This window comes from Cyrtonyx montezumae, unplaced genomic scaffold (assembly GCF_038088225.1).
Source record: "Cyrtonyx montezumae isolate F1298 unplaced genomic scaffold, pur_monq_1.0 scaffold_6, whole genome shotgun sequence".
Lineage (NCBI taxonomy): Eukaryota > Metazoa > Chordata > Aves > Galliformes > Odontophoridae > Cyrtonyx > Cyrtonyx montezumae.
In genome coordinates this window covers 13,589,897-13,614,768 of record NW_027072067.1, presented here as the reverse complement: position 1 = coordinate 13,614,768, position 24,872 = coordinate 13,589,897, and the positions used below count along the sequence as shown (strand labels likewise).

The following is a 24,872-nucleotide window of genomic DNA, read 5'->3' as shown; positions in this document are numbered from 1 at the left end:
AATAAACGAACACTGATTGTTCACTATCGGTCTTGTCAATTTAGTGATAAATGTTGGGGAATTATTTTGTGTTGGGCATTTGAGTGCATGTTATCTGACTTTAAAAACAAATGAACATGCTGAGGCTGTGGGATAGGTAGCACACTTGCAGTCCATTGCATAGTAGAGCTTTCTTTTGAGTTGACTTATAGTATTGTAGAACTGCACTATTGGATCCAGTGATTATTTCAGTACTCACAGCCAATCAGAACATGGTGTTTAAATGAGTAGGGCAAGGATCAGGCCCTTAAGTAATACATACAGCTTTAATAGCCCTCAGTTGGATGCTGAAGTGATTTTATTACATTCACTATTTATGGCTAAAGTACTACATGCAGTCTAGAAAATCAACAGGAACAAAAGTGGATACATTTCCAAACTTTAATTTTGTCTTCAAAACTGTTTTGTTGGGTTTTTTTTTTGTTAATTATGCTAATTAAAAAAAGGAATCTCTGTTACATGTGATTATGGCAATATGCATTTTTACTTTAAGTACTATGCAGTGAGATTACATCTGTGTGTGCCAGCCCCACTTGGGTGGTTTCCATATGCTGGGCGTTTACATTAAATTCCTTTTGTCCCATTCCAAGATGTCCATTTGACTGGGCTGGAGGCTGAGCTATGCAATGTAAATATCTAAGAAATGAGTCAAAAAATATACTTTTATCAGCAGGGGTGATCGTAAATGGTCTGGCCCTCGTACAGAAGAGGAAAATGATCTTTCTGTCAGTCTGCTGTAATCTCACCCATCTTCATATGCTGGTGTTAAAATAAATCTGACCTGTCTACTGTGTCCGTTCCTGTTGCACTACTTCCATAGAGGGCTGCTCTGCCTCTGGTGGCCAAATCAGGAGGGTACTCATGGTGTCCCAGAAAGAAAAAGATCACTTTTTCATTTAATGCCAAGAGCAAACCTAACGTTGAACAGCCGGGACACATTTGCACTGATCTCCAATATTGTTTTTTTCTATTTCCAGAGTTGCCTGCTGGTTGGGAGAAAATTGAGGATCCCGTATATGGTGTCTACTATGTAGAGTAAGTGTTGTGCTGTGGTTCTGGTAGGGCTGGTGGGCAGTGGGGGCTCTGCAGTGCTCCCATGGCATCCTACATGGAGCCCTGGTGCCTGCTCCATTGTAAGTCACTGGTAAGGAGGAGTGGAGGAGCTGGTGTACCCACACCACCCCACAGAGGTTCTTTTGCTGGGCTGTGTTGTTCAGACTAGAGTAACAGGGTTAGTGCAGCTCTCACCAGAATTAGAACAGCTGCTGCTTTATCTGAATGACAAATCCCTCCCTTGGGATACTGGAGAGCTGAGTTTTGTTTCATCACTGACCCCATAACATGAATTTTTAATTATATGTATATTCCTGTCTACTAGGATGGCTTACGATAGCCCTCAGAATAGACATGGAATACAATTTCTGTCTGCTTTGGCTTGTTTCTGACCCTACCATCTGTGCCTAGGGAAACAAGGTTAGCAAACTGTATAATTAAGGCTTGACATTTATTTATCAAAGACCTCGAGAATATTTTTCGGCTATTAAATGCCACGCCAAGAGATTTTTTTCCAGCATTTTTTCCCATCACTTGACATAGGCATGCCAGTTACTTTTGTGGCACTCCTTCCTGGTGGAATTAAACTGGAAAGTAATAACAATGAGACGTCAGTTTATTTTACTTACTATCTATAAACAGGCAAAACGGTTATAATTTAAGCATCTGTCTCCTCCTTCTAACTCAGACACTTTGTTTTTACTGCCTAATGTTTTTCTGAGAAACAACTGTATGGCAGAAAGGTTGAAACTGTATCATTTTTTGAAATAATTCTAATTTCTCCTAACTTTCTGAAGCTATCTTGAAATTGAGAATCTTTTACAAAATGCACAGACTAGCTTTACTTGTTTCTTTCATTGTTAAAATATTGATCTCTAGCAGAAAAGTCCAGAAACAGCACTCTACAGTGCTCGTATCGTAATAGCTTGAGAATGTGTTTGGTTTTTATTAAAGACATTGTGGGATGAGAGACAGTAAAATGAAAAGTTTTTAATGGTGAGCCTTGCCTTGGAGACAGAGGTGGGCTTTAAGAAAATGCAGTTCACTGAGCGCATCCCCTGGCAGTGGGAACTGTTTATAGTGATGGAGAAACTTTATAGTAGAAGGAAGATTATGGAAACTATTGAATTAATGGGTGATGAGCAGCTCATCTCTGCTGCAGATGTTACCAGGTATTGGAATTTTGTGTGTTTTCTGTCTTTAGCTCCAGTGAGCTGGAGAACGGCTGTGCTCCTTAAAGCAGAGATGATAAAGTAGGCCTGTTTTCTAAAATACAATCAGACAGACCTCACCTTTCCTGCTTTAATTTCATTTATATACAGAATGATCACTACTTTAATGTATTTGATGGAAGTAGCCATTCCTACTTAGTCACATCATACTGATACTGGAATCCACTTGTTTTCTTCAGTAGGTTTTTTTGCTCATCTAGATAAGCGTTGCTCCACATACACGACTGTCGATATTGTTTGGGATTTCATCCCTTTCCTCAGAGAGATTTCACACCTGCTGATGATTCCTGCTTGTCCCATGACAGATTTCCTAAGTCACTGCTCTCTTTCATCCCCAGCCACATCAACCGGAAGACACAATATGAGAACCCAGTTCTTGAAGCGAAGAGGAAGAAGCAGCTTGAACAACAGCAACAGCCTCCAGAAGGTTAGGAGCATCAAGGGCATGATGGTTGGGGTGTTCAGGGGGAACCTGCCCTCCCTCACTTTGGCAGCCCCATGCTGATGGTTTTGTCCTTCGTTCTGTGGCCATAGTGTGTTTTAGAGGCAAAATGACACCCACAGGAAAGACTACTCTTGGACTCAGTGTACTGAAGGGAATGAGGAGTGAGCATCTTACATGTATACTAGAGAAACTTCTCTGCGTGGGGGAGTTTTGGATTTTGTGTAGCTCAAACATCTGAAGTAATTTCATGATTTCAAAACACTTCTCCATTTTTTTCCTTTATCCCTTTTCGGATTTTTTTTTTCCTTTTATTTTCTTTTTAAAGCAACCCAGTGGCAGTGAGAGACTTACAGGTTTATTTTTGGACCTTCATAGCTTTCCCACCCCTTGTTGAACATCAGCTCCTGTCAAAGTGGGGGAAGATTTAGGTCTCAGCATTCATCCTGCAGCCCCATTTGCCACAATATCATCCCTTCTATTTAACAGTCAGGGTGAGCAGATGTTGTGAGGACTGTGAAGAATAACTTCAATGTAAACGTTGAGACCACTTCATTGCAAGTCCTGAGTGGGACTGTGAGGTATACTGTCCCAGCACATAGACCGATTGACTTGAACATAGAGAATCCTCCAGAGCTGTTTTTTGAACATCCCATTCATTTTTTTCCTTCTCTCCATGTCTCTTTCTTTTCTTGCTATGCTTCACATGTCTCCTTTGCTCAAACCCCGCACTCCCAATGTGTGTACGTGGAGGAACTCGTGTTGTTGTGAAACAAGTAACATATTTCCCTCTCTGCCCTCTCCAGAATGGACAGAGGAGTGTCCATCTCTCCCACCACCCGCTGCTCCAAACCATGTTTCAAACAACCAAGAGGCAGTTCGGGAAGCACCAGTGCAAGGTAACAACCTTGTTAAACCAGTTGTAAAAGTGCAACAAGGTGTTTTCCTGCAAAGGAAATTCCCACCATGACCAGTCAAGGGAGTATCATACACCAGGACATCTGATTTCCCCTAGACTTTGAGATTAGTTGCTTCAGGACCACGTGTTGCCAAATGTGAGGAGCAAATGAGATTACGTGCATGAAAAAAAGAATCGTGACTGTTCTTCATGTAGTGTCCCAAGTCTTCAAAGTGGCATGAAAACATGAGTTACACTCATGCTGGATACTGGTGCAAATAGTAGATCTTTTTCTACAGAGCTGTATTGTTAGGCAAGGATTAGGCTTTTGTATCTTCATGACTGAGTTTACAGTGTAGCTCTTATGATAAGATCCAGGGCATATATTTCTTTTTGTTGACTTTCCATCCCAAAAACCACAAAATTGTTGCAATGTGACAAAGGTATAGACATCCATTAGCATGGCCATATTTTAGTTTGAGAGCCAAAGCCAATGTCACTCCACGTCTGCATTCATGGGCAGGTGGAGTTTCAAGTTCAAGTAGTAGAAGAGCCCTGGAAACCAATCAGCATGTCTGGGAGCTGCCACATATGTAGGTTTCTACAACTATTGGGAATGATTCCTGGATATTCAGCATGAGCTGCAGTGATGCTGATCAGGTTGCCAGCAAGAGCAGAGTTTCACCTCTACCTGCTGGAGTACTTCCTAGTGCTTTCTGCTTACAAGTGGTTGTAAGTAGGCAGCATCTTTAGCCACATCTAAATTGTGTAATAAGTGTGTGGCATTGCCCTGATCTTCAGGAACTGAAGGATGAGAGAGGTGATAGAGGAGGAGACAAAGGAGCTGAAATTGCTGGGAGAGGCTGGTTCCAGGAGATGGGAAATAACTCCTTGGGCTCCAAAGGCAAGTCTTAACAGTGGGCTTAACATCCTGGGTTGCTTTTCCTGCCATCAGGAGCCAGAGGGTGCTTTTCTGCTACAGGTGGCAGTAGATCAGACCTTTAGAAAAGATGTACCAAATTTGGCAGTATCACAAAGCCCCAGCACATTGCCATGGGATATCAGATTACATTAGGGTAGTCCAGATCAGCACCAAGGAAAAACACATCTGGAGATGGTGAATTCACCAGGCATCCAGCACTGGTCATCTCATCTGAGTACTGTTTTACCCTGTTCAGATGGAACAAGAGCTGCCCAAACTCCATGCCTGGCAGCGCAGGATCCATTGTGCTGGGACCTCACTCAGTTCTCTACCTGCTCCCGACTGCCATCCACCAAAATCTCGCACCAGCATTTTTGTTACCCTGCCTCAGTGATGTTCTGGTCCACACTGATAATCCTCCTCTCTCTCATTCCTTCCTCTTCCTTTCTTAGTGCTGTTCTTCCCTCTCTTGTTCCCTGTTTGTAGCACTATTCCTAGCTTCCCTGTCCCCTTGCCCTGCACCCTGGTTTTCCCATTTCCCTTTGGTGGCACTGCTAGGATCTTCCAGATACACTTCTTTAAAACATTCTCGCCCTGCAAACACTGTAGGTGGGATTTAGCCTGTGGTGCTACTGTCTCTTGTTACTACAGGGCAAATTCAAGCTGTGTTTGTAGGCAGATGCTGGCAAGCTTTGCTTGTTCTGCTCATTTTTTGAACCAAAAATGAGCACAGGGCCAAGCCCTGCTACATGCTGCCTGTGTTTTTCTGCACCTTGGGGTCTGAGCATAGCATCTGCCTGCTGTGTGCAGGATTACCACATTCCTGTGCTACCCTTCAAAGGCAGAAGACTGAGTCCTTGCACTGCCCCCTCATGAATAATCTTCAGATATGCATTTTATTTTTTTCACCATTCAAAGGCTTACAAGCCTCCAATTTCCCTCAAGGTTTGCTTTCTGAACACAGCCCCACGGCAATGCTGCTGAGGTTTCTGAAAGCATGCCAGCTCTGCTGGCTGTGACACAGGCTGCTGATCCTGGAGCTGTCACCAGAGGGCTTAGTGGCACAGGCTTTTCCCCTCTAAGCATTAAAAATAATTAAAAGTGCAGAGGTGTGTAGCGTTGGCACGGTGAAGTGCACAACCTTGACTCCTTTCCCTGTGCAGTGTGCTGTGCAAGGATGAGCTTTTGCTTTTGGAGCACCTTGTTCTCCCTTATCCGCGCTCCCAGAGAGTGTTAGCAGCCCTCCAGCACAGCTCCTGCAGGACTCGGAATGCTTTTTGATCCACACTTCACTACAGCACTGCTTCATCCTCAACAGGTGAGGAGCAGGAAGGAAGGAGTCAGACTTGAAACAGCATCTCCCCTGCTCCTCACCAGAGGAGATCATAGGGGGGTAGGACAATGGGGTGGCTGAAGGGTTACGTGGTGTCTGGCCACTGCTCTGGAGCTGCTGGAGAAGGCCAAGTGGAATAAAACAAGTGATGCCCATTTCTGCAGAAATTCTCACTGCAGACTCCACCCCATCCTTACTGGGATGGATGTAACCACCTCGAGACAGAGATAAGACACGTTATCAAAACCAGCATTGCTAGCTTTAATATATTCCCTTCCAAAAAAAGCTTTTTCCCCCTGTGTAGCCTCAGGACTGTGGTGCGTACAGACACAGCTAAGACAGCAGCTGGAAGTAGGGGGGGTTTGCTCACTGCTTTCCCTGCATGATTGTTCCCAGGGAGACAGGTGGAGGGCAGTGAGGTAACAAGGCAGCAGAATCTGATCCTGTCCCAGCTCCCTGCTGTTTGTGCACTTGTTAGAACACAGAGGGACGGAGGAGAAGAAGACCAAATGCTCTTGCCTGCCTTTTTATAGATTTTCCAAACTTCCTACACAGGGAAACCTTTTTTTACAAGAAACCCTTCTGAGTTGAAAGGGAAGTTCATCCACACCAAGCTAAGGAAAAGCAGCAGGGGGTTTGGCTTCACCGTCGTCGGAGGAGATGAACCAGATGAATTTCTGCAGATCAAGAGTTTGGTGCTTGATGGCCCCGCGGCGCTGGATGGCAAAATGGAGACAGGTACTGGGGCTGGAACTCAAAATCACCACCACCACTTTGGTTTACGGTTTTACAGCTGTTTTTATATGCCATTCAAAATGACCCGTAGTCCTCTTGCCACTTTTGGGGAAAGGCATTCAGCTTTCCAGTCAGCAAGCAGGGATAGGTAGGATTCACACAAGCATCACACGCCGGACATCCCTGTCTCGCAGCCACGGCATTAAAGAATTGAACTGTAACTTAATGCTGAGATTTCAGGCTGAAGTCTGTCTGAGACGTGGTTCATGGCACTGTATGTGAGCAGCTGCTATTTCAGCCTTCTGTTACTGCTCTCAGTTTTGTTCCTGTCAGATGTCAGTGTAGAACGGGGTGTAACAGTGAGAGCTGGGCCTGGCCATAACTGCTGAATGGGCGATACGTTGTCGCTTGAATTTATTACTTCTTTGCATGAACCAAATTCCATTTTCACTTTCAAAAAACGTTTATGCGTGTGAAGGCTTTATGTGGTGAATCCATCGTGTGCTGAGAGTTCTCACTTGCCCATATGTTACCACTGCTTTTCTTTGCGAGATGCTCTACTGCTGCTCTTCACCCACGAGTGGTACCCATGGGGTGCTGGGGTTCCAGCTCTGTGTTCCTGGGGTGTACGAGTGTGGTACAGCCGTATGCACCCGGTATATCTCTCTCTCTGTCCTCTGCAGGGGACGTCATAGTCAGCGTGAACGACACCTGTGTGCTGGGGCACACTCACGCCCAAGTTGTGAAGATCTTCCAGTCCATCCCCATTGGTGCCAGCGTGGACCTCGAACTGTGCCGAGGCTACCCCCTGCCCTTCGACCCCGACGACCCCAACACGAGCCTGGTGACGTCCGTGGCAATTTTGGACAAAGAGCCGATCATTGTGAACGGGCAGGAAAATTATGACTCCCCGGCCAGCCACAGTAGTAAAACAGGGAAAGTCAATGGCACAAAGGAAGCGAGACCCAGCAGCCCGGCTGAGGTCTCCTCCAACGGACCCCATGGGTACCCCAATGACACAGTCTCTTTGGCATCTTCAATAGCAACACAACCTGAACTCATTACTGTGCATATAGTGAAAGGGCCCATGGGCTTTGGCTTTACTATAGCAGACAGTCCTGGTGGGGGTGGCCAAAGGGTGAAACAAATTGTGGACAGCCCACGGTGCCGGGGCCTGAAGGAGGGTGACCTTATAGTCGAAGTGAACAAGAAGAATGTGCAGAGCCTCACTCACAACCAGGTGGTGGATATGCTGATTGAATGTCCGAAGGGAAGCGAGGTCACGTTGCTGGTGCAGCGAGGAGGTACGTCTTTAAAACTGCTCGGAAAGATTTCTTCTTCACATTACCCAAAAACATGCACGTCGTGAAAGATCCCCTCCCTTAAATTTGTCTCTTGAAAAGCTTTGTGTCCCGAGGTGTAGGAACTGCCACGTGTGGCAGCAGTCACGTCACACAGATGATAAAAATTATTTGTTGTTTGATGTTATGCTGGGAGAAATGTGCACGGAGCTCCTGTGTGCTCTTGCACTACACGTGGCTTCTGGTAGGGGGCAAGCGGGTTGTATGGTTACACCTTTGCTTACACGTCATCCCCTGATCTGCACATAAAACCTGATTTGTTTAAAGAATGTGGACACTTCCTGTGTTGTTTTGAAGGATGGAGGAGGCTTGTGATACATTCTGTAATTTGCAGTGTCCAAAGCCAGATTCCCATGGACTTTTCACCGCGGAATGGTTACACCTGGCTTGCAGCTGGGATTAGAGGCAGAGGATTTAAACTTCCCCAGGTTGCGAGCAATTGAAATACTGCTTGACGTGTTTATTTGCTGGCAGTCAGGAGCTGAGCTCAGTTTTGGTTGTGTTGCTGAGGCATGGTGGTTTTGCAGGGACAACGCTCAGCACCTTACAGGGCTGGGCACACTGCAGGGACAGAGGGACTAGAGTGAGGAGTGGAGGCTGAACGCAGCCCTGGGAGCAGCGCTGGCTGTGAAAGAGCTGAAACCTTCCCAAAGTGTTTTAATTGTAGAAAATTGGTGACCAAAGCCAGTCCATTTAACAGGGACAAGCTGCCTTCTGAATTGGCAGCTCTGGCTTATTGTTTGTGAAGGGCTATTTTAAAGAATAGAGGACGTGGATTCTGCAATTACTAGCAGTTCTAGAGCAAGCAAAGCCTTTCTTATCCTGCTTCTTTTCCAAGTGCTTACTGTACTTTAATATTTTGTTAGTAAATTAAAAAGTAGAGAACAGAATATATTATGAGTTCTCTAATTTTCCAAGCGTGAGTTCCCTAGAGACTTTGAATACTGTATAGGCTTAAAAAATGCACCACAGTCTCATGATTAATATATGTATTTTGGAAAAAATATGGTTGGAGGAAAGATAGCAGCTATTATTAATTCTCCATGAGAGCACATATATATCTGGTACCACCATACATTAATTATTTGAATTATGGCTGACATTTAATAATCCTCCTTATGCCTCGAAGGCATAATGAAAAGATTTGATGAGGAAATAAAAGCGTAGTTTTAATAGGATAGTAAATAGTTCCCTGGTAATCTTGCCGAGTCTCTTTTTTAATTTATTTATTTTTTGCTGAATTGAAATACCAAACACGTGGTGAGCATCGGCTGTCTCCTTCCCAGGTAGACAACATGTCAGTCTCCTTGATCCCATTGCAGAAATACTTTAGGCTTCACTGTCTGCAAGCAAATTCTGGGCTCCCAGAGCAGTTCTTCCATAGTGTCCCTATCGGTTGTCCTTTCCTCCTCCTCCCTCTGGTGTCCAGTGAAGAAAGTGCTCAGCTGCTGTCGGGCAGCCACACATCAGCCAGACATCTGCATTCATTTGGGCTCTGCACGGAGCATCCCTGCACTGCTATGGCTGGTTCAGAGCCATCAAAAGGATTTGTCAGAGTGATTATTGCTATTATTAATATCAGGATGAAAAATATCAGAAGGGGATGAGTCGTATACAAGATAAGGTCTACCTGCTCTGAGCAGCTTCTGCACTCCCAACAAGATATAATTGCTAAAGCTGGAGTGTCCCCTCTGCATGAAAATCATTTTGTAGGACTTCTGTGAGATTGTGGGGATGAATGCTTTATGACAAGGGCAGTGTCAGGTGATTAAAAGTTGGCTTTTGAGCAGTCCTGTGGAAGACCTGCTTACCTGAGTTCCATTTTCAGTGTATTTTCTCAGCTCTTCTGTAGGGTTTGGTTATATTTTGCCATTTCATCCCTACTCAGTGCTGGAAAATGCTCCCTAAGCCCATCTCATGGTTTGGACTCTTAACACTTGAGGAGTTTGGGAGGAAAGTTGTGTGTGGCTGGTAGGGCTGTATGAGAAAAGCAGATTGGAAAAGCTGCTCTTAGCAAAATGAAGGGACAGAGGGGATAAGAGCAATGTCTCTAGCTATTACGCAGGAGGGAGAAGGTCCTCGAGACAAAGAGAGATCTTGACTGAGGAGCAAATGGGTGTTGTTCGGCTGTGAGTGATTTTAAACTGGTCATAAGAAGGTGCCAAGCCATTAGAGCCTCTAGGTGAGACTGGAGGAGGCAGAAAGCCATTGCTGGGAGAAGGTGAAGCCCGGCAGGTCTGAAGGGGATGCGACATGGAGATGCTTGGCAGTGGAGAAGCTCTGTTCAGAGCCTGGGTCTGTAAAAGTGGCAGCACTCCTGGTTACAAAATACAGGATTAAGTATATGTGTTTGTCCTTGCAATGCACTATGTCATGGCACATGTCCTTTATTTTAGGGAATGATTGTTAATAAGGTCACAAAAAGGCACATCTTTATTTCAGATATTTTTAACTGAAAAGGATAATGTTTAAAAGGCATTGAACCTACCAAGTAAACATAGCACTTTCCTGAAAAAAGAAAGCAACAGCAGAACAAAGGCTTATTTGCCACCTGAAATCCATTTTTCATTGAAGCCTTGTCTACGTGGAGTGATTGGCTGAAATAAGCAATTCTCAAATACCTCTCCATTCTGCACAGAATCTATTTGTAATAAAAACAACATTCTATTGGAATAATCTCCCTGTTTCCCAAGTGACTTCTATTGCAGGGAGTCATGTCTGTGCTAAGGCAGGTGGGGGGCTGTTTCAGAACAAGTGATTCTGCCAAGCTACTGTGCTGCATTTATCTGGGTCAGTACGATCTAGGATTTGTCTCAGTGAGAGTATCTGCATGCCTTACCGATGTATTTTTCAAATAACCTCAGATTAAATAAGATTTTTATGGTCGTTTTTTTTTTCTTTCAATTCTAGGTTAGTTTTCAGTACAATCCACCCAACAGTATTGTGAATGTTTTGTGTACAGTTACAAGAATTGGGCTGAGTAGCTTTTCTGCAGGTTTGAATGGACACATTTCCCTTCAAAGCTTTCAGCATCTCTATTGACCGGGAGGTTGAAAATAGCACAGACCTTGAGCCTGATCTTCATAATCCCCTCAGAGATGTCTTCTCACTTTGCTCCAGATCAAAGTAAAAGCATGCAGGTGGGATGTCACTCACATGCCAGCTGCAAACCAGTGCAGTTTGTAGTTGCTTACTCTAGTGCCAAATTCACATTAAACTGGGGAATGGAATTCAGTCTTTTGAGACACAGATGATAAATACCAGAGTTTCAAAAGTAAGTGTATTTTATGGGAAGAAAAAAATAAGTAATATCAAACGCCCTTCAGTGGGCACCTGAGTGCTGCTGTCCATGTAAGTGCAGTCAGAAGTAAAATCTCTGTTCATGGTTCAGCTGTGAATGGACGATGTTTGCCAGGAGAGATGAAGCAGGATGAAGTGGGGAAGCCTCTCTTGGTCTTTGACTCAGAGGTCTCAAGAAGGTAATATGTATAACTGCAGCAGAGATTTGCAGCAGTGGAACAAAATTGCAGAGCTTTCAAGCAATGAAGCTGTTGAGGCTGCTTATCTGTATGGAGCCTCCCCTGCTGTTCCAGGGGTGCTCCTGGCACAGGAGGCTCATTAATGTCCACTGCTTCCCCTGGAGATGAGGTACCTCCTTCTTGTGCCAGAATTGTGTGCTTGAGTCAGCTGCTCTGGACTCGAAGTGTCTTTTGGTAGCGTAAAATGAAGGACTTCTATTTTCTCACTGTTTATCTGGTGTTCAGGCCCTTGGAACATCACATAGTCATATGAAGATGTGTGTCTTTTTCTTTAGAGTGCTGGCTGCAGCTTTGGGTTCCCCCCCCCCCCAGCCCCGATAGAGAGTCAGAAGATACTTCAGGCACAGTGAGAAATCTTTACAAAAATAGTATATCATAACTACTTTGAACTGCATGCACGTTATGAGAGTGTGATTGAAATCAGATTGCTCTTGGGATCTGGTGTGTCAAAATACAGTGCTTGAGCATAAGTGAGCTGTAACACCCAGCATGAAATACCCAAGTAGAGTGAGATCTGCTACCACTGCTGGCTTCAGAGGATGTACCCTCACTTTTCTAAGTGAAAATGTATTTATACTTCATTGCTTTCTCCCGATAGAAAGCAAACTTTACCTTCCTGTCCTTACAAGAAGTGTTGGAAAGCAGTCATATAGTGATATGAGCCAAAGAAAAAAACTATAGCTGATCTCAGCATTAGAATTAGAGCTCCTTTTCAGTTGCTATCCCTAATGATGTAAACCCATGGTAATTAGAACTGCAATCAGCTATTCAGTGGAGACTTGAACTCTTTTGAACAAGCCACTCACTCCTGTTTGCCCTTTAGGCTGCAGTGAAGTGCAAGCTGAAAGTCAAGCCACTTGAGTATCTAGCTGCCAAAATATTTCAGACTGCCTTAGCAGCTGCTGAAATAGAGAAAAGTGAGTCCAGAGCACTTTCAGGACAAAATCACAACCTGGGAATCGGATGACCGTTACCACAGAGCCCGTGTGCTTGTGCCAAAGCTTCTGGAAAGGGAAGAAATGTTCAGGGTTTCCAGCAGAGATTTCAGTTCTCAATGCAGAGGGAGCAGAGCATTATACTGGGCTCTTTGTCCCACACTCGGATCCATAGAAACCCCCATAAAAATCCAACCCACTGAGCTTGGAACTGACGCCTTCCTTACAATACAGTTTCCTACTGTATGTCCCCCACAGGCCACCACCTTGTGGCAGCTTCTATTCCCACCAGAAGCAAGAGCAGATATTCCTCTCTGCTTCTTGGTGTGCTGCACTGGTCTCAGCGTTTTTGAAATTTCCATTTTGTGTCCTCCCTTTATTCCTTACCTGACCCTGCTGTGTCAGCCACCACCGGTGCTGCCTGGGCCTTCTGCTCAGGTGTCTCCCATCAGACCTGTTGGTTGAATCCCTCAGCAGTTTGTCATTCAGTGTCTGTTATTTCGATGTGCGTGCTGTAAGGTACTTGCTATTGTAAGTGCAATTAGCACCAACAGAGATAGCATGTGGGGGTATAGTTTTGAGAACTCATAGGTGCCCCTATTTAGTAGATTGCTTTTTAAAAATGAGGACAATATGTGTGAAGAATATACATTTTCAAGTGTAATCTCAAGATTTGTGCTTCATTTCTTTCATAACTCCAGGGCTACTACTTTGTCATTCCTGATTTATGCACATTTAATTGCAAACCTCTTTTGGCACTTAAAAACCTGCTTTCGGTTGTTTCCTCTTGTTTAATTTTGTTACTATTCTCTTTAAAGACTTTTCCTTGGGAAGAAGGAAATCAAATGAGTAAAGCTATTGAGTTGGTCTACCAAAAACATAAACATGAGATGAAACATGTTTTAAGTGATTTGCAGTGTTATCTTTCTGTTTTCAGACTGTAGATAATCCTAGCACAAATACGTTGCATACACCCCGTCAGGGTTCATACAGTTTCAACACACACTGCCCAGCTCCATTGAATGACAGAAAAACCAAAGCTGGAATAGATATGGTGCAGGAGAGCAGCAGATCTTGGGGAACCTTTCATCAGAAGTCTGTGCATCTCTTTTTCCGTACTACCAAGTCAATTTTCACCATTCTCTTCTCTCTGCTGAGTGCATTTATATTCTAACACAGCCAAAACAGCTGATGAGACTTTGAAATAAGTTTGAAGCAAGTTTTGATGCCGCATTTACTATTCTCCTACAGCTTTATTCTGATTAGGGACAGTCTGTTGAGGAGCAGGTACAGAAATTACTTGTAGTCAGAGAAGGATGAAATAAAGGCAGTGTTACACATTCTTATATTTTTAAAAAAGAAGCTTGAAGTTCATACTCATTATTAGAATTGCATATATGCGTGTATTTCAATCCGCTGTGCAGTTAATTTTCCACTAAACAGCTCTGGAGTGTTAGATATGCCTTTTTGGGGCAGTGCTGTGTATTGTTATGCAGCACAACACAATGATCACTGGTAATTGGTTTTGTAAAGCAAGCTAGCAGGAACTTGTTTTTCTTTGTGATAAAAATAAGCCAAACTTAACGTTTAAAATCAGGTCGTCTTATAAATAATGTAATATTTGGGGATTATGCAGTGTTTTTCTCCTTCAAAGGGCTTTACAGGTGTTAATCTTTGTGACATTAGCCGTTTGTTTTTGATGATCTGAATTTGCAAGGCTTGGGATAACTGTGTTTACCAAAAAGATGAAGGATGGAATTTGGGTGCTTTTGTAGCTTGAGGCAAAGCTCCCATTAGACTGCAGGAGGCAGTAGGGTTTCACCAAGGCTTTGGATGCCTACAGATGCCTGTAGCCAGTAAAGGTAATTGTTGGCAGCTTGCTGAGGCACCTAATAGTTTGATGTGCATTACTAATATTCATATAAATAGTGAATTTGCAGGAACTAATTAATTAGTCTTACTAGGCCATGCTGGAATTTCTCAATGCAAGGCATCCCGTTGTAAAAGGAAGAGTGAAATTCATGTGTCAACCTCCAGAAGACCTAATACTTCATTTAGAGCCTCAAAATTAGGAGAGGTTTAGATTGGGAATAAGGATAGAGGTTTTTAGGATAAGGGTTGTGAAGCAGCGGCACAGGCTGCCCAGACAGGTGGTGGATGCCCCATCCCTGGAGACAGCCAAGGTCAGATGGAGCTGTAGGTGTCCCTGTGCATTGCAGAGGGGTTGAACTGGGTTACATTTAAGGGTCCCTTCCAACTCAAACGATTTTATGATTCTGTTCTGTCCTTTTATTTCCAGCCTCCAGTGTTCATGTTCAATTGCCTTTTCTCAACCCTTAAGGTTAAAAAACTTCAAACAGCGCAGATTTTCATTGGAGCACCTCACTCCAAAGCTCAACAGCTCTATAACATCACAGTCCTGATAATAAAGGAAAATTGGCACTATTGGCATGTGAACATTTTAATTGCGGGCAGAATTTCCAGCTCTCAGTGTGTGGTGCTTGCGGAGTGCTGACAGTGATCTGCTCACCGTTTGATGCACAAGTGTTCTCGCCTCAGCCACCCCTCGTTAACTCTGTTTGCACCGCTTCTCTTCTAGAAATGAGTAAGCAAATGGAGAGGTGCTGTAAAATCTGCTTTTTGGGTCAGCGTTAGTTTCACATCTGCTGCCCTGCATTTTTGTGGCACTGTGGCCTATCCGTGCCCCAGCTCATGTCCTGCAGATATGTGTGTCATCAAGCTCCAGTCACTGGGACAGGGGCGGGGGGGTTGGGAGGGGACAGGATAGAACAGCTGCTGATTCACTGCTTGGCATTCTGTTACACACTTTGCATTAATTTTAAGGGCGGAGAGAATTTCCCCAACTTTTAAGATATTTCATGCAGCGTGCCTCGAGACTGGGAGGAAACCTGTGCTTTGATTATGAAGGAGATGAGCAGTTTAACATATTTGGAATCACAGTGTAATTTCACTTTCTCATAAGGTCGCGTGCTGACAAGGCGATAGCAGCGCTGTGCGCGTTAGACGCCTGGCTGCCTTTCTGTGGCAGGGAATCTGCTGTACAATCAGGAAGAAAACCAAAGCAATTGCTGAACACTGGGAGAAAGAAATGCCCCAAATCTTCCCATCAGGATGTTTTATTGCACGAACCACCTTATCTTTCCGAAAGCGGGATGTACTGAGGTGCGGACTGAACTGGAGGTTGCTTAGCAAGTGAAAAATGAGAGCACTGAAATTCTTCCTGTACCCTTTTGTACTCCCTTTTGAAGCTTGAGGTTTTGAGAGTTGCTGTGTTTTTATATGCTTTGTTTTTGTGTGTGTGCGTATTTTTTTTTCTCTTACGTTTGATCTGCTTTTGTTACTAAATGCTGAAGTGGTAGAACTGGAGCAATCCAAACCCACATGGTGTTGTTTTGTATCAAACGTGATGTGATGTAACACAAGGTGGCACAGCAGAACCTAATACTAGGCACTAGATTTAACTGGAGATGTTTCTCCTACATCTTTGTCAGGATTTGCACAGCAAATGGAGCAGACTTGGAGCTGTGCAGCTCAGAGGGGTTTATTCCACCTGGTTTTCCTCCTGCCCTTACACCCTCCTGCATGGCATTTTAGTGAGCTTGTGCCTGTAAGGAGTGGGTTTTTATCTGCCACACTGCAGGCAGGTGCAGTGGCTGCTGCCCTGATTTGGCATTACGATAACCAGTCATAGCAGAATTAATGAGGTATCAAGAATCCAAGAAAGGTCTTTGTTTATCACGCTAATTAAATGCATTCGGAGGCTCATTAGAAGCAATAGCAGGTGGGCAAAAGCGAGGAAGAAAGATGGTTTTATAATGCACTCGTAGATGGTTTTGTTCTGAGACAGATTGTTTTTAAATATGTGTCCTCATGTCTCTAATTCTATGCTAAACTCATTTATTTATTTATTTTGCACTCTCCGTTGGGATTTTCTGTTTCTTCGCTTAGTGTTTCTTTTTCCTCGGTCAGGTGTTCTCCTCTTTGTGATGGTGCTGGTAACTAAGAGTGTTAAAACAGTGCCTTTTGTGCCAGCAAACCTGCAGTGTACCTCGAGCTGTACGTGGGGAGCCAGGAGGGCAGGTAGTGCAGATGAGTTGGGTCAGGAAGGGTGAGCTTTGGGCGGTGGTGCAGCTGGGAATGGTGCTCCCATGACCAGGAAGGTCATGTTGGTAGGGTTGGTTCCTGAGGTGCACAATTACATATATGGAATTACACTGAGCTGCTGGTTTATTTTCATAGAAAACTGTACTCTAAATTGATAAGGTTACGTTTCTTGACAACACGTGCAAATCCATTGTCCTTCATAAAGATCTTCTGCCTTAGTGTGCCGTGTGTGCATGTGCACACCCTGGGGCTGAATCTGGCTAAGCATTTTGTAAATATTAGCATATTGTTAATGGATGCTACTTATTAATATCAACAGCAAACTAATGCCAGGAGGGCCCTATTTGCAAGCATCCCCTTTGTGCGTGCTGCTCTCCAAATACAAAATAATAGAACCCACCATAAGACAAACAGGTTTGAGCACGTGGATTTACACCTTGTAACAACAATGTAATGAGTCTGGAGACAAACAGCAGTTGCTGAGCAGAATAAATACGGAGGTGACAGCTGTAAAATATGGTTTCTTCTCTAGTGGTCTGCTCCATGCTAAGCATGGAGGGTCCCTTGAGATAGCCCATCAGGTGCCACCTGTTTTAGGGACTTACATGCCCATGCTATGGGACAGCCAGCTGAGGAGTGGAGTTTGGGACCGAGCCTCTCCAAGCCAGAAACAGAACCCTCGATTTATTGCAGTTAACCTCAGGGACAATAATAAATTGCAGCACACTCAAAGGATCACAGTGTGCTCCTGAAGTTGCATGCAACTCATGGGTTTGGGTGCTGTTGAGAAAGGGTAGGTGTCTTCATGCAGAGCCACGTATATATGCTTCTGTACATGAAAATGCATTAAAAATATATGCAATACAGGTGTACACATGCACACATATATACATATATATATATGCAAAGCACATGGGGGTTTCTAATTGCTTTCTGATTCTGATATTCACCTTCTCAGATTCCCGAGGTTTAAGAAATCTGATATGTATGTATTTGTTTAAATATTAACCAAATTTTTCATTTAAGCAAACGACTCCAACAGCTTGAGCTTTAGGAAAAGCTCTTCTTTAATGAACTTCATAAATAAAGTCATAACAGTGGCTGACGTGGTTCCAACCATTGGCTAGATGGATGAGGGTGACACTGGTTTTTAGTTGCTTTATTATCTTACTGTGTTGGCTTTGCCATATGTTTCTTACAACGTAGTTAAATTTATGTATTTGTAGTAACTAAATAGCATTTTATTGGCCCATATCTTCTTTATTGCTTCTAGAATCACCCCTGGTTTGAGATGCTGAAATATGAATGAACTTGGGATTGTGAGGAATTGTTTGACGTCCTGACCGAGAATGAGTAATTGGAGTTAACACGGTTACGCATCTTTAAAGCACCTAGAACTGAAATTCTTGTTGATTTTAATGTACTGTGTATATTCTTTGTAAGTGCCAGTGGGTTAAGAAAGCCCGAGATGGTCTCTTGAAAACACCACATTGTTAGCATTAGCATACAGCTAATAGAAACGTGGCAATTTTCACGTTATTTGGTCGGTCAAACTTGATTTATAGCAGGGTTAAATTCCTTCAGTGTGCATTATTCTCTCATTTTAAACCTGTGTTGCAGAGCTGTGTTTCTGCAGTGTCACTCCTGCAGATCACGATGACAGGCAGGGACAAGGAACTTCTCTTCTTGGTGGTGCTCCTTGTGGCTGTGTGCAGACTTGTGTCTCCTGCTGCCAGTTACTCTGGCGTGCTGCTCTGTTCTTTCTTCAGTCTGGAAAAGATCAACTTCCATCTATTTTTTGTTAAATAATATTTGTCCTTTATTAAAAATTCTTTGGCGGTGGATTATACAGAACCAAGGGGATTGCTTTGTCACCACCAGCCTCCCCGCCCTGCCCCCGCAGCACTAATGGCCATTAGCGTTAATTATTTAGAGTTCCTGGTTTTGCACGTAGAAGAACGCGATCGATGTGAGGTGCCAGTTGTGTGGCTGTGTACTCCCTGACTTTAACCCTCATCTTTCAAAGTGTCTCCTTTCTCTGATACAGCCTTTGGCTCTCATTCAGCACAGTGTAAGCAGCACCATTTAGAAAACTTGTGTTGGTTTTCTTTCAGATGCAGAAACATTTTCTCTATAATGTTAACCTTTGTGACACAGTCTGAAATGCTCCGTTCCTTGTGTTTTGATCCTTCTCCCCCTAATTTTCAGCTGCTGTGCATTCTGGGCTTCACTCATAATGGCAAAACCGAACCAGTGACCTTTACACCTGGGCTCACCGATGGCTTTTTTGTTGTTGCACACAGATGGACCACACAGTGCCCTGATTGGAAATGTTAAGTGATCACGAGAAGTGAACATCTCATCACAGTTGCTTGTTTCCAAACCCAAAAAAATGTTTAGCAGTAGCAGCTGGTGTTGTAAGCAGTAAATATGTCCACCTTCTGCATATGCTCTTAGCAATCTCAGGTACCTTTGTCCTGTGGTGGATTGTGCAAACTGGTATTGAATTGTTCCAGTGTCGGTTGAAACCTTGCTGTAATATGTTTATATGTGTATATTTATTTATTTATTTGATGGAGGGAACTATTCTTGCCATCTGACCTTCCCGTGACCAAGCTGTCCAGAGGGGAGGACTGGATGTCTTCCTTCATACTCAGCCTTCGATCATTTTAATCCACAATCTCTATTATGTGTGGCTGTGGGACGAGGTGTGATGTATCTTGTGTCCATCTGGAAAATATTGTGAGTGCCTGTCGCCTTCTGAGAACTGTCACCCAAATCCAGCCCAGGTTGCGGTGCAGATTTGTATTCCATATATGTTCACTGGAACAGAATTTGCCACATGTTGTACTCTTGCTGTGTTATTTTGGTTGCATAAAGTCAGAGGGTTTGAGACAACATTCCTGTACAAATTGAGGTCTGCCACATGTTGCACTGCAGCAATATGTAGGGTGGTTTCCAGTTCTGCCTTAGGGTTTTTCGATGGTCCCCATGCAGCTCAGGCTGGTGTACTTATAGCTTCCCTGCCTCAAAAGTTTTACTGCAGAAGAATGCAGAAGTAACACGTGCTGGATAGTACGGAATGAACTGCTTTGTGGCCTCACTTCGTGCACTGCATCACTCCCAACAGAAAGCTGATCCTGATGGGTAAAAGCATTAAGAGTGCTGAAGTCATGGTACAGGACTTGCGTAAGGATTTGCATTTTTTCCCTACATTACAAAACGTAGTTGAGCAGATGGATGCAGCCAGCTGTACATAGAGCTTTAGGGAGTGCTGGGGAAAAAAGAGAGAGGTTTTTGTTAAGATAAATGTAATAATCTTTGTGATAATTAGTTTAATTTAGATCCTTGCCTCTGACTCATTTTTTACTAACCTTGTATGAAGCCTTTCTTCCCTTACTGATGAGTCTGTGAGGTTTTTTTGTGCTTGCGGATTGCTCACTGATCACTGGTATTTTTCATTAAGCAGTTGCTTTATTACATTGTTATTTAGAGGAGAGTAATTTCTGTTTTCTAATTAATTTAATTCCAGTCACATTTTCTAAGTAGCTACAATGAGCCCATTCAAGGGGGTTTAGGTCATATTGACATTGTTTACCAGATGTGCTGCTTTGTTTTAAAACACGGTTAACTCTGTGATGACAGGAGCCTCTTCCATGGCTCTACCTTCTGTCTTCTACAGTCTGCACCTCCAAAAGCCCCCAAGTTTAGGAGATGCATTTCAAGTGATAGATGTCTTTGTGGATTAAATCCCAGAGCTGCATTACGAACAGTGTTGATATCAACTCTCACTGCTCTGTTATCAGATTTGAGGAGCGGCAGCAAAGTCTTGTGGCTTCTCTTAGCCAGGGATGGGAATGTTGTTATTGTGACCACCAAAACACTAGGAAACAGCGAAGAGAAGTAGACTGGGTGTCAGGTCTACGTGTGGTACCTCCTAAAAGCTTTCAGAAGAGAACAGGGAAGATGGGCACAGCCAGGCATTGTGAAGCATGAGCAGTGCCTGGACAGTGATGGGATGTGGTTAATGTAGTAGAAAGACAAATATAAATCATATTCAATGCAATCCTGAATTCAGAGGTGTGGGCACTTGTTTCTGCCATAGACATTTTGGAAAAGCTTGGTGTATTTTTTGCTAGTGGCACACCCAGGAATTAGAACCTATGCAGGCTTTGTGCTCCTCGCTGTTAAATACAGCATCCCTTCCATCATCTAAGCATGGAAACTAGACATTATGCCTATCATTGGCTCATTTGGCCTGCTGTGTCTAGAGCTGGGGTTTTGGAATCGGTCCCTAATTAGGTGAATAAATAACTCAGACACAGGAAAATGCACAGACAGGTTATTCCCCTGACTGGAAGCTTGTCCCATGAAAAACTGGCAGCGTTTGTGAACATGTTCTGCAGTCACATATTTTGGTAAAAAATCAATTACTGCTTGTTCTGCAGTGACACTGTGAGATTCATCGGCCTCCGAAGGACCCTCCACACAATGGCCTCGTGTGCATTTTCTGTCATTTTTCAACCGTTTCCCATCTCTTTGGGGTTGGGACAGCTGAAATTAATGACAAACTTCGAAGGAAAGGTTTGCTCAGTAGCTCGTACTTAGTAAATCTTAACGTTTAATGGCTGTGATGCAACACACTAAATCTTGGTACAGTTTGAGCCAACAGCCCAGCTGCATCTCAGCTTTGTTTTTTGCAGTAAATTGCTGTAGTACTTCTTCAGGCTCACGTTGGTCGGCCAAGGGTGCATGCATGCATGGAGATCTGTTCTACCTATTGATTTAATAGGAAAGAGCATCTCTTGGAAGGGGAGAGTAAACGTGTGTGCATGCATGTGGAAGGAGGGAGAGGGAGAATTTCTATCTGTGTGCTTATGTCTATGATAAATGATGCCTCTTAAAAATTAGGGCTTTACTTTTTAAGGCCCGTTATGCAAGCACAATCACTGTCAGCAGAAATTAAGCTACAGCCTTAGTTGTTTAGTTCAGACAGTTTTGATGTTTTGCTGTCCCTCGATCAATCGCTGCCTGGAGGGGTATTTGCATCTGCCTGGAAATGCACCAGAGTGATGTGCAGAGCACACATACTCCTCAAAAACTGAAAACGTACCATTAGGAATACTCAGGTTTTGTTTCTGTCTGGGAGCAGGTAGCAAAGTGAGCTCTGTTTATCATTTTTAATTGTGGAACTTCCCAGTTCAGAACTAGCATTTCCCTAATTACCTTAAAATGAGCTTCTTTCAAGACACATTTGTAATTCGCTCGCTTCACGTATTTTATTCTCCATGCAAAAGTTAGATGAGGGCACGGTTCTTAGCACAGACAAAATGCATGAAGTGGTAAACATAATGCAGCATAAACGCCACATAAATCGCATCCTAAAGACAAAAGCAGATTTCAGACGTCTGAATTGCTGAGCACTTAGTGTGGAGGGTAATCTGCCTTTTGGTTTACGGTTGTTTTCTGGAGAGCCGCACAGAGCAAAGCAGGGTTTCCCCTCCTCTCCAGCAGCACAGGAGATGGGGGGAGGATTTGCAGTGTGCCCAGGGGGCAGCTTGTCCTGCGCTGTACACAAACTGCCCCGACAAGTGTCTGCTTTGCTGGGAACGGAGCCACGCGGAAAGTAGTTGGTAGAAATCCCACTTGAGTTCTCCCTTGGCTCACACTTGTCACAGGCTGCTCCGAAATGCAAAACTGTCCTTGAAAAAACCTTCTCCCGTGCTCTCCTTCTGCATGGAATGCTACCTACGTGAGCCTCCCCCTTTTTCTGAGCCCCCCAGCACCCCCCTGGGGTTAGGACTCGCAGTGCTGCTTTCAAGCCCCGAGATTGCAGCTGGCAGATAAAACCTCTGCCTTCAAACATTTATACTCAGGATGGGCAGGAAGGAAGCGTGTTTTCTCCACAGCGTTCACGCTTTTAGGGATAAAAGCTCGCTCCTCTGCATGCTTTTGTTTCACCTCGCCTCGCAGCTCAATGCACATTTCCCTTAAATAATAATAATAATAATAATCTATTCCTAACGAAATACTTTTTAAAAAAGCAACCTGTTCCCCCCGCAACGCTGTGATTGGCTCGGTGCAACCGACAAGCGGATCGCGTCAAAAGGAAACATCCTCAGCTTAATTGCGAGCCGGCAGCCAGGGGAGCGCCTGGGACTGTGCCGGGGCTGTGGGTTCCTCTCCACGCTCCCGGCAGCTGCGGCACAAGTCAGCATCGCTCATGCGGAGCGAGCTCTCCCCCCCGCGCCCCCACTGCCGCACGCTCGCTCCCCCTCTCCCCGGGCTTTGATTCGATATGAACAGACTGGAAACTCCGACGCGAGAGCGAGAGCTGACATAACTCCGCAGATGGCTGCGTTCGGATGAAACACCTAGGCGGGTTGTTTTTGTATTTTTCGGTCTGTACGAGGAGGTAACGGTTAGATGCTAATGTTTCTTTTTCCCTTATTGCCATTTTTCAGGACTGCCGGTCCCAAAGAAGAGCCCAAAGTCGGTAAGCACTTCTCGCTGCTACGTGTGTCTGTCCGTCTGGGTGGAGGAGGGATGAGTTGGGCTCGTTTTCTTTGTGGGTTTTGATCGTTTTAAGTTGCCATTCTGTTGCAGCCGTGGTTACCTTGTGTGGCTCGTACTGCATGGGGAGATAGGAAGGGAATGCAGTGCGGTGTTCAAATAAAGCCTCAGGTTTGCAGATCCCCTTTCCTGGCTGATGAGCCTCTCTGCTGTTTAACTTACCAAAAATAAAAAAGCTATTGTTTCCTTTCGGAAAGTCAGGAGGCTCCACCTTCTTGCCAGATAGCAGTTTCTGCTGTGTGTTTGTGGGCACCAACCTTTCCCATTAACTCCCTGAGTTTTCCTGGATGCCCTCAGCTGAATTACAGCGAGAATATAGCGGCAAGCAGTGTGTCAGGAGAGACAAAGCCCCAGCAGAGCGTGTGTGCAGCTTCATGTGAATACAGTCTGAGTGCTTGCTCTGCAGGCATTTTCCTACTGAGCAGGGTTGTGCTGCAGGTGTGTTTCCTTGCTAAAAAAAAAAAAAAAGGGTGTTTTCTTATCCCTTTCTTATCCCTTCTGATCTTATTTCCGTGTAAAGCGTTTAGCTGGGTGACATGTTAGCTAATAGCATGCAAGCTGTGATCTAAAGTGTCATTAAAGCTCCGTGCATGATATTGTGGAAGATATTAATATGCTATTTAAATGCAGAAGAAAGAAATCTTTTATTTTAAAGGAAATGAAATACTTGAGCTTGAAAGTGTCGAATTCTCTGATGATGGGGAAGGGCTTTTCTCTCCCAGTAGCTCTGGGGAATCAGAGTGCAGGAGAGATCTTTGCTGTGTTGTAAGATGGTGCTTAACTTGACCCACACTCCTTGATGGGCACCAAACCCTGCAGCTGGCACCAAGCAAATAGAAGGACACTCATTTCATGGAATATCCTGAGTTGGAAGGGACCCACAGGGATCAGAGTCCGTCCCTAGAGCCAGGTGCTGGCCATAGTGCTGCACCTCGGATGAGAGCTTCGCTAAGGGGCTGAGCAGAAGGCTTCTGCTTACAATACGAGGTCTCTTATTCTTCCCCAAAGAAAGCCCTGCAATAATTAATGTGATTCTGATGGGTTAGGGCAGCACTGATTACAGTCACGTGAGGGCAGGCCTATACCACTGTCAGCTCGCATTAATGCGGGGAGGCAGAACACGGGGTGTGCTCCCTCACAGGGCTCATGCATGTCAGACCCTGGGCGTTCACTTCTATGTCATATGCAGGGATTAATTCAGCCTTTGGTAAAACAGAAGCAAGCGTGTAGGGTACGTCCACGTCTGGCACGTTTCTGCTCCCGCCTGCACATTTTCCCTCAGTCGGAGCAGGAATTGTGCTCTCAATTCCAAGTCTGGCTGCACCAGCTGAGCCCTGGATTCTGCCCACATTTGTTTGGAGTCGGAGTAAGCCCTGAGTCCAAGCAGCAGCTGAACCCGTGTTATCCTGCCTGGGGAGCAAAGAGGCTGCAGGGCTACACCTGTCTGCAGGCGGTGGTAGATTGCCTCCTCCTGTCTGCATGGATGAGCTGGTCAGCCCTGGGGAGCAGCCCCTCGTGCGTTTCTCCTCACCTATTGCCTCGCTTTAGGCTGCCTCCAGTAAATTCTGCTATAGCCCCAGGTGATGCTGTGGCCTTGGAAGCGCAGGATGCACAAGCAGCAGAACCTCCTCTTCCTGCTGCCTGCACGCCGGATCATTTGCATTGACAATTAGCAGCGATGATGT

At 44.5% G+C, this 24,872-nt stretch overlaps 1 protein-coding gene across 17 annotated transcripts in view; it reads left to right on the top strand.

Annotated features, from left to right (window-relative positions):
• MAGI1 (membrane associated guanylate kinase, WW and PDZ domain containing 1) overlaps positions 1-24,872 on the top strand; it is a 286,033-nt gene that overhangs the window by 226,281 nt on the left and 34,880 nt on the right. For all 17 annotated transcript variants that reach the window (XM_065749538.1, XM_065749536.1, XM_065749535.1 and 14 more), the window contains 5 exons: positions 1,017-1,074; positions 2,663-2,751; positions 6,475-6,657; positions 7,338-7,958; positions 23,079-23,110. In XM_065749538.1, the coding sequence (XP_065605610.1) occupies positions 1,017-1,074; positions 2,663-2,751; positions 6,475-6,657; positions 7,338-7,958; positions 23,079-23,110 (983 nt within the window). The remainder of the gene's footprint in view (positions 1-1,016; positions 1,075-2,662; positions 2,752-6,474; positions 6,658-7,337; positions 7,959-23,078; positions 23,111-24,872) is intronic.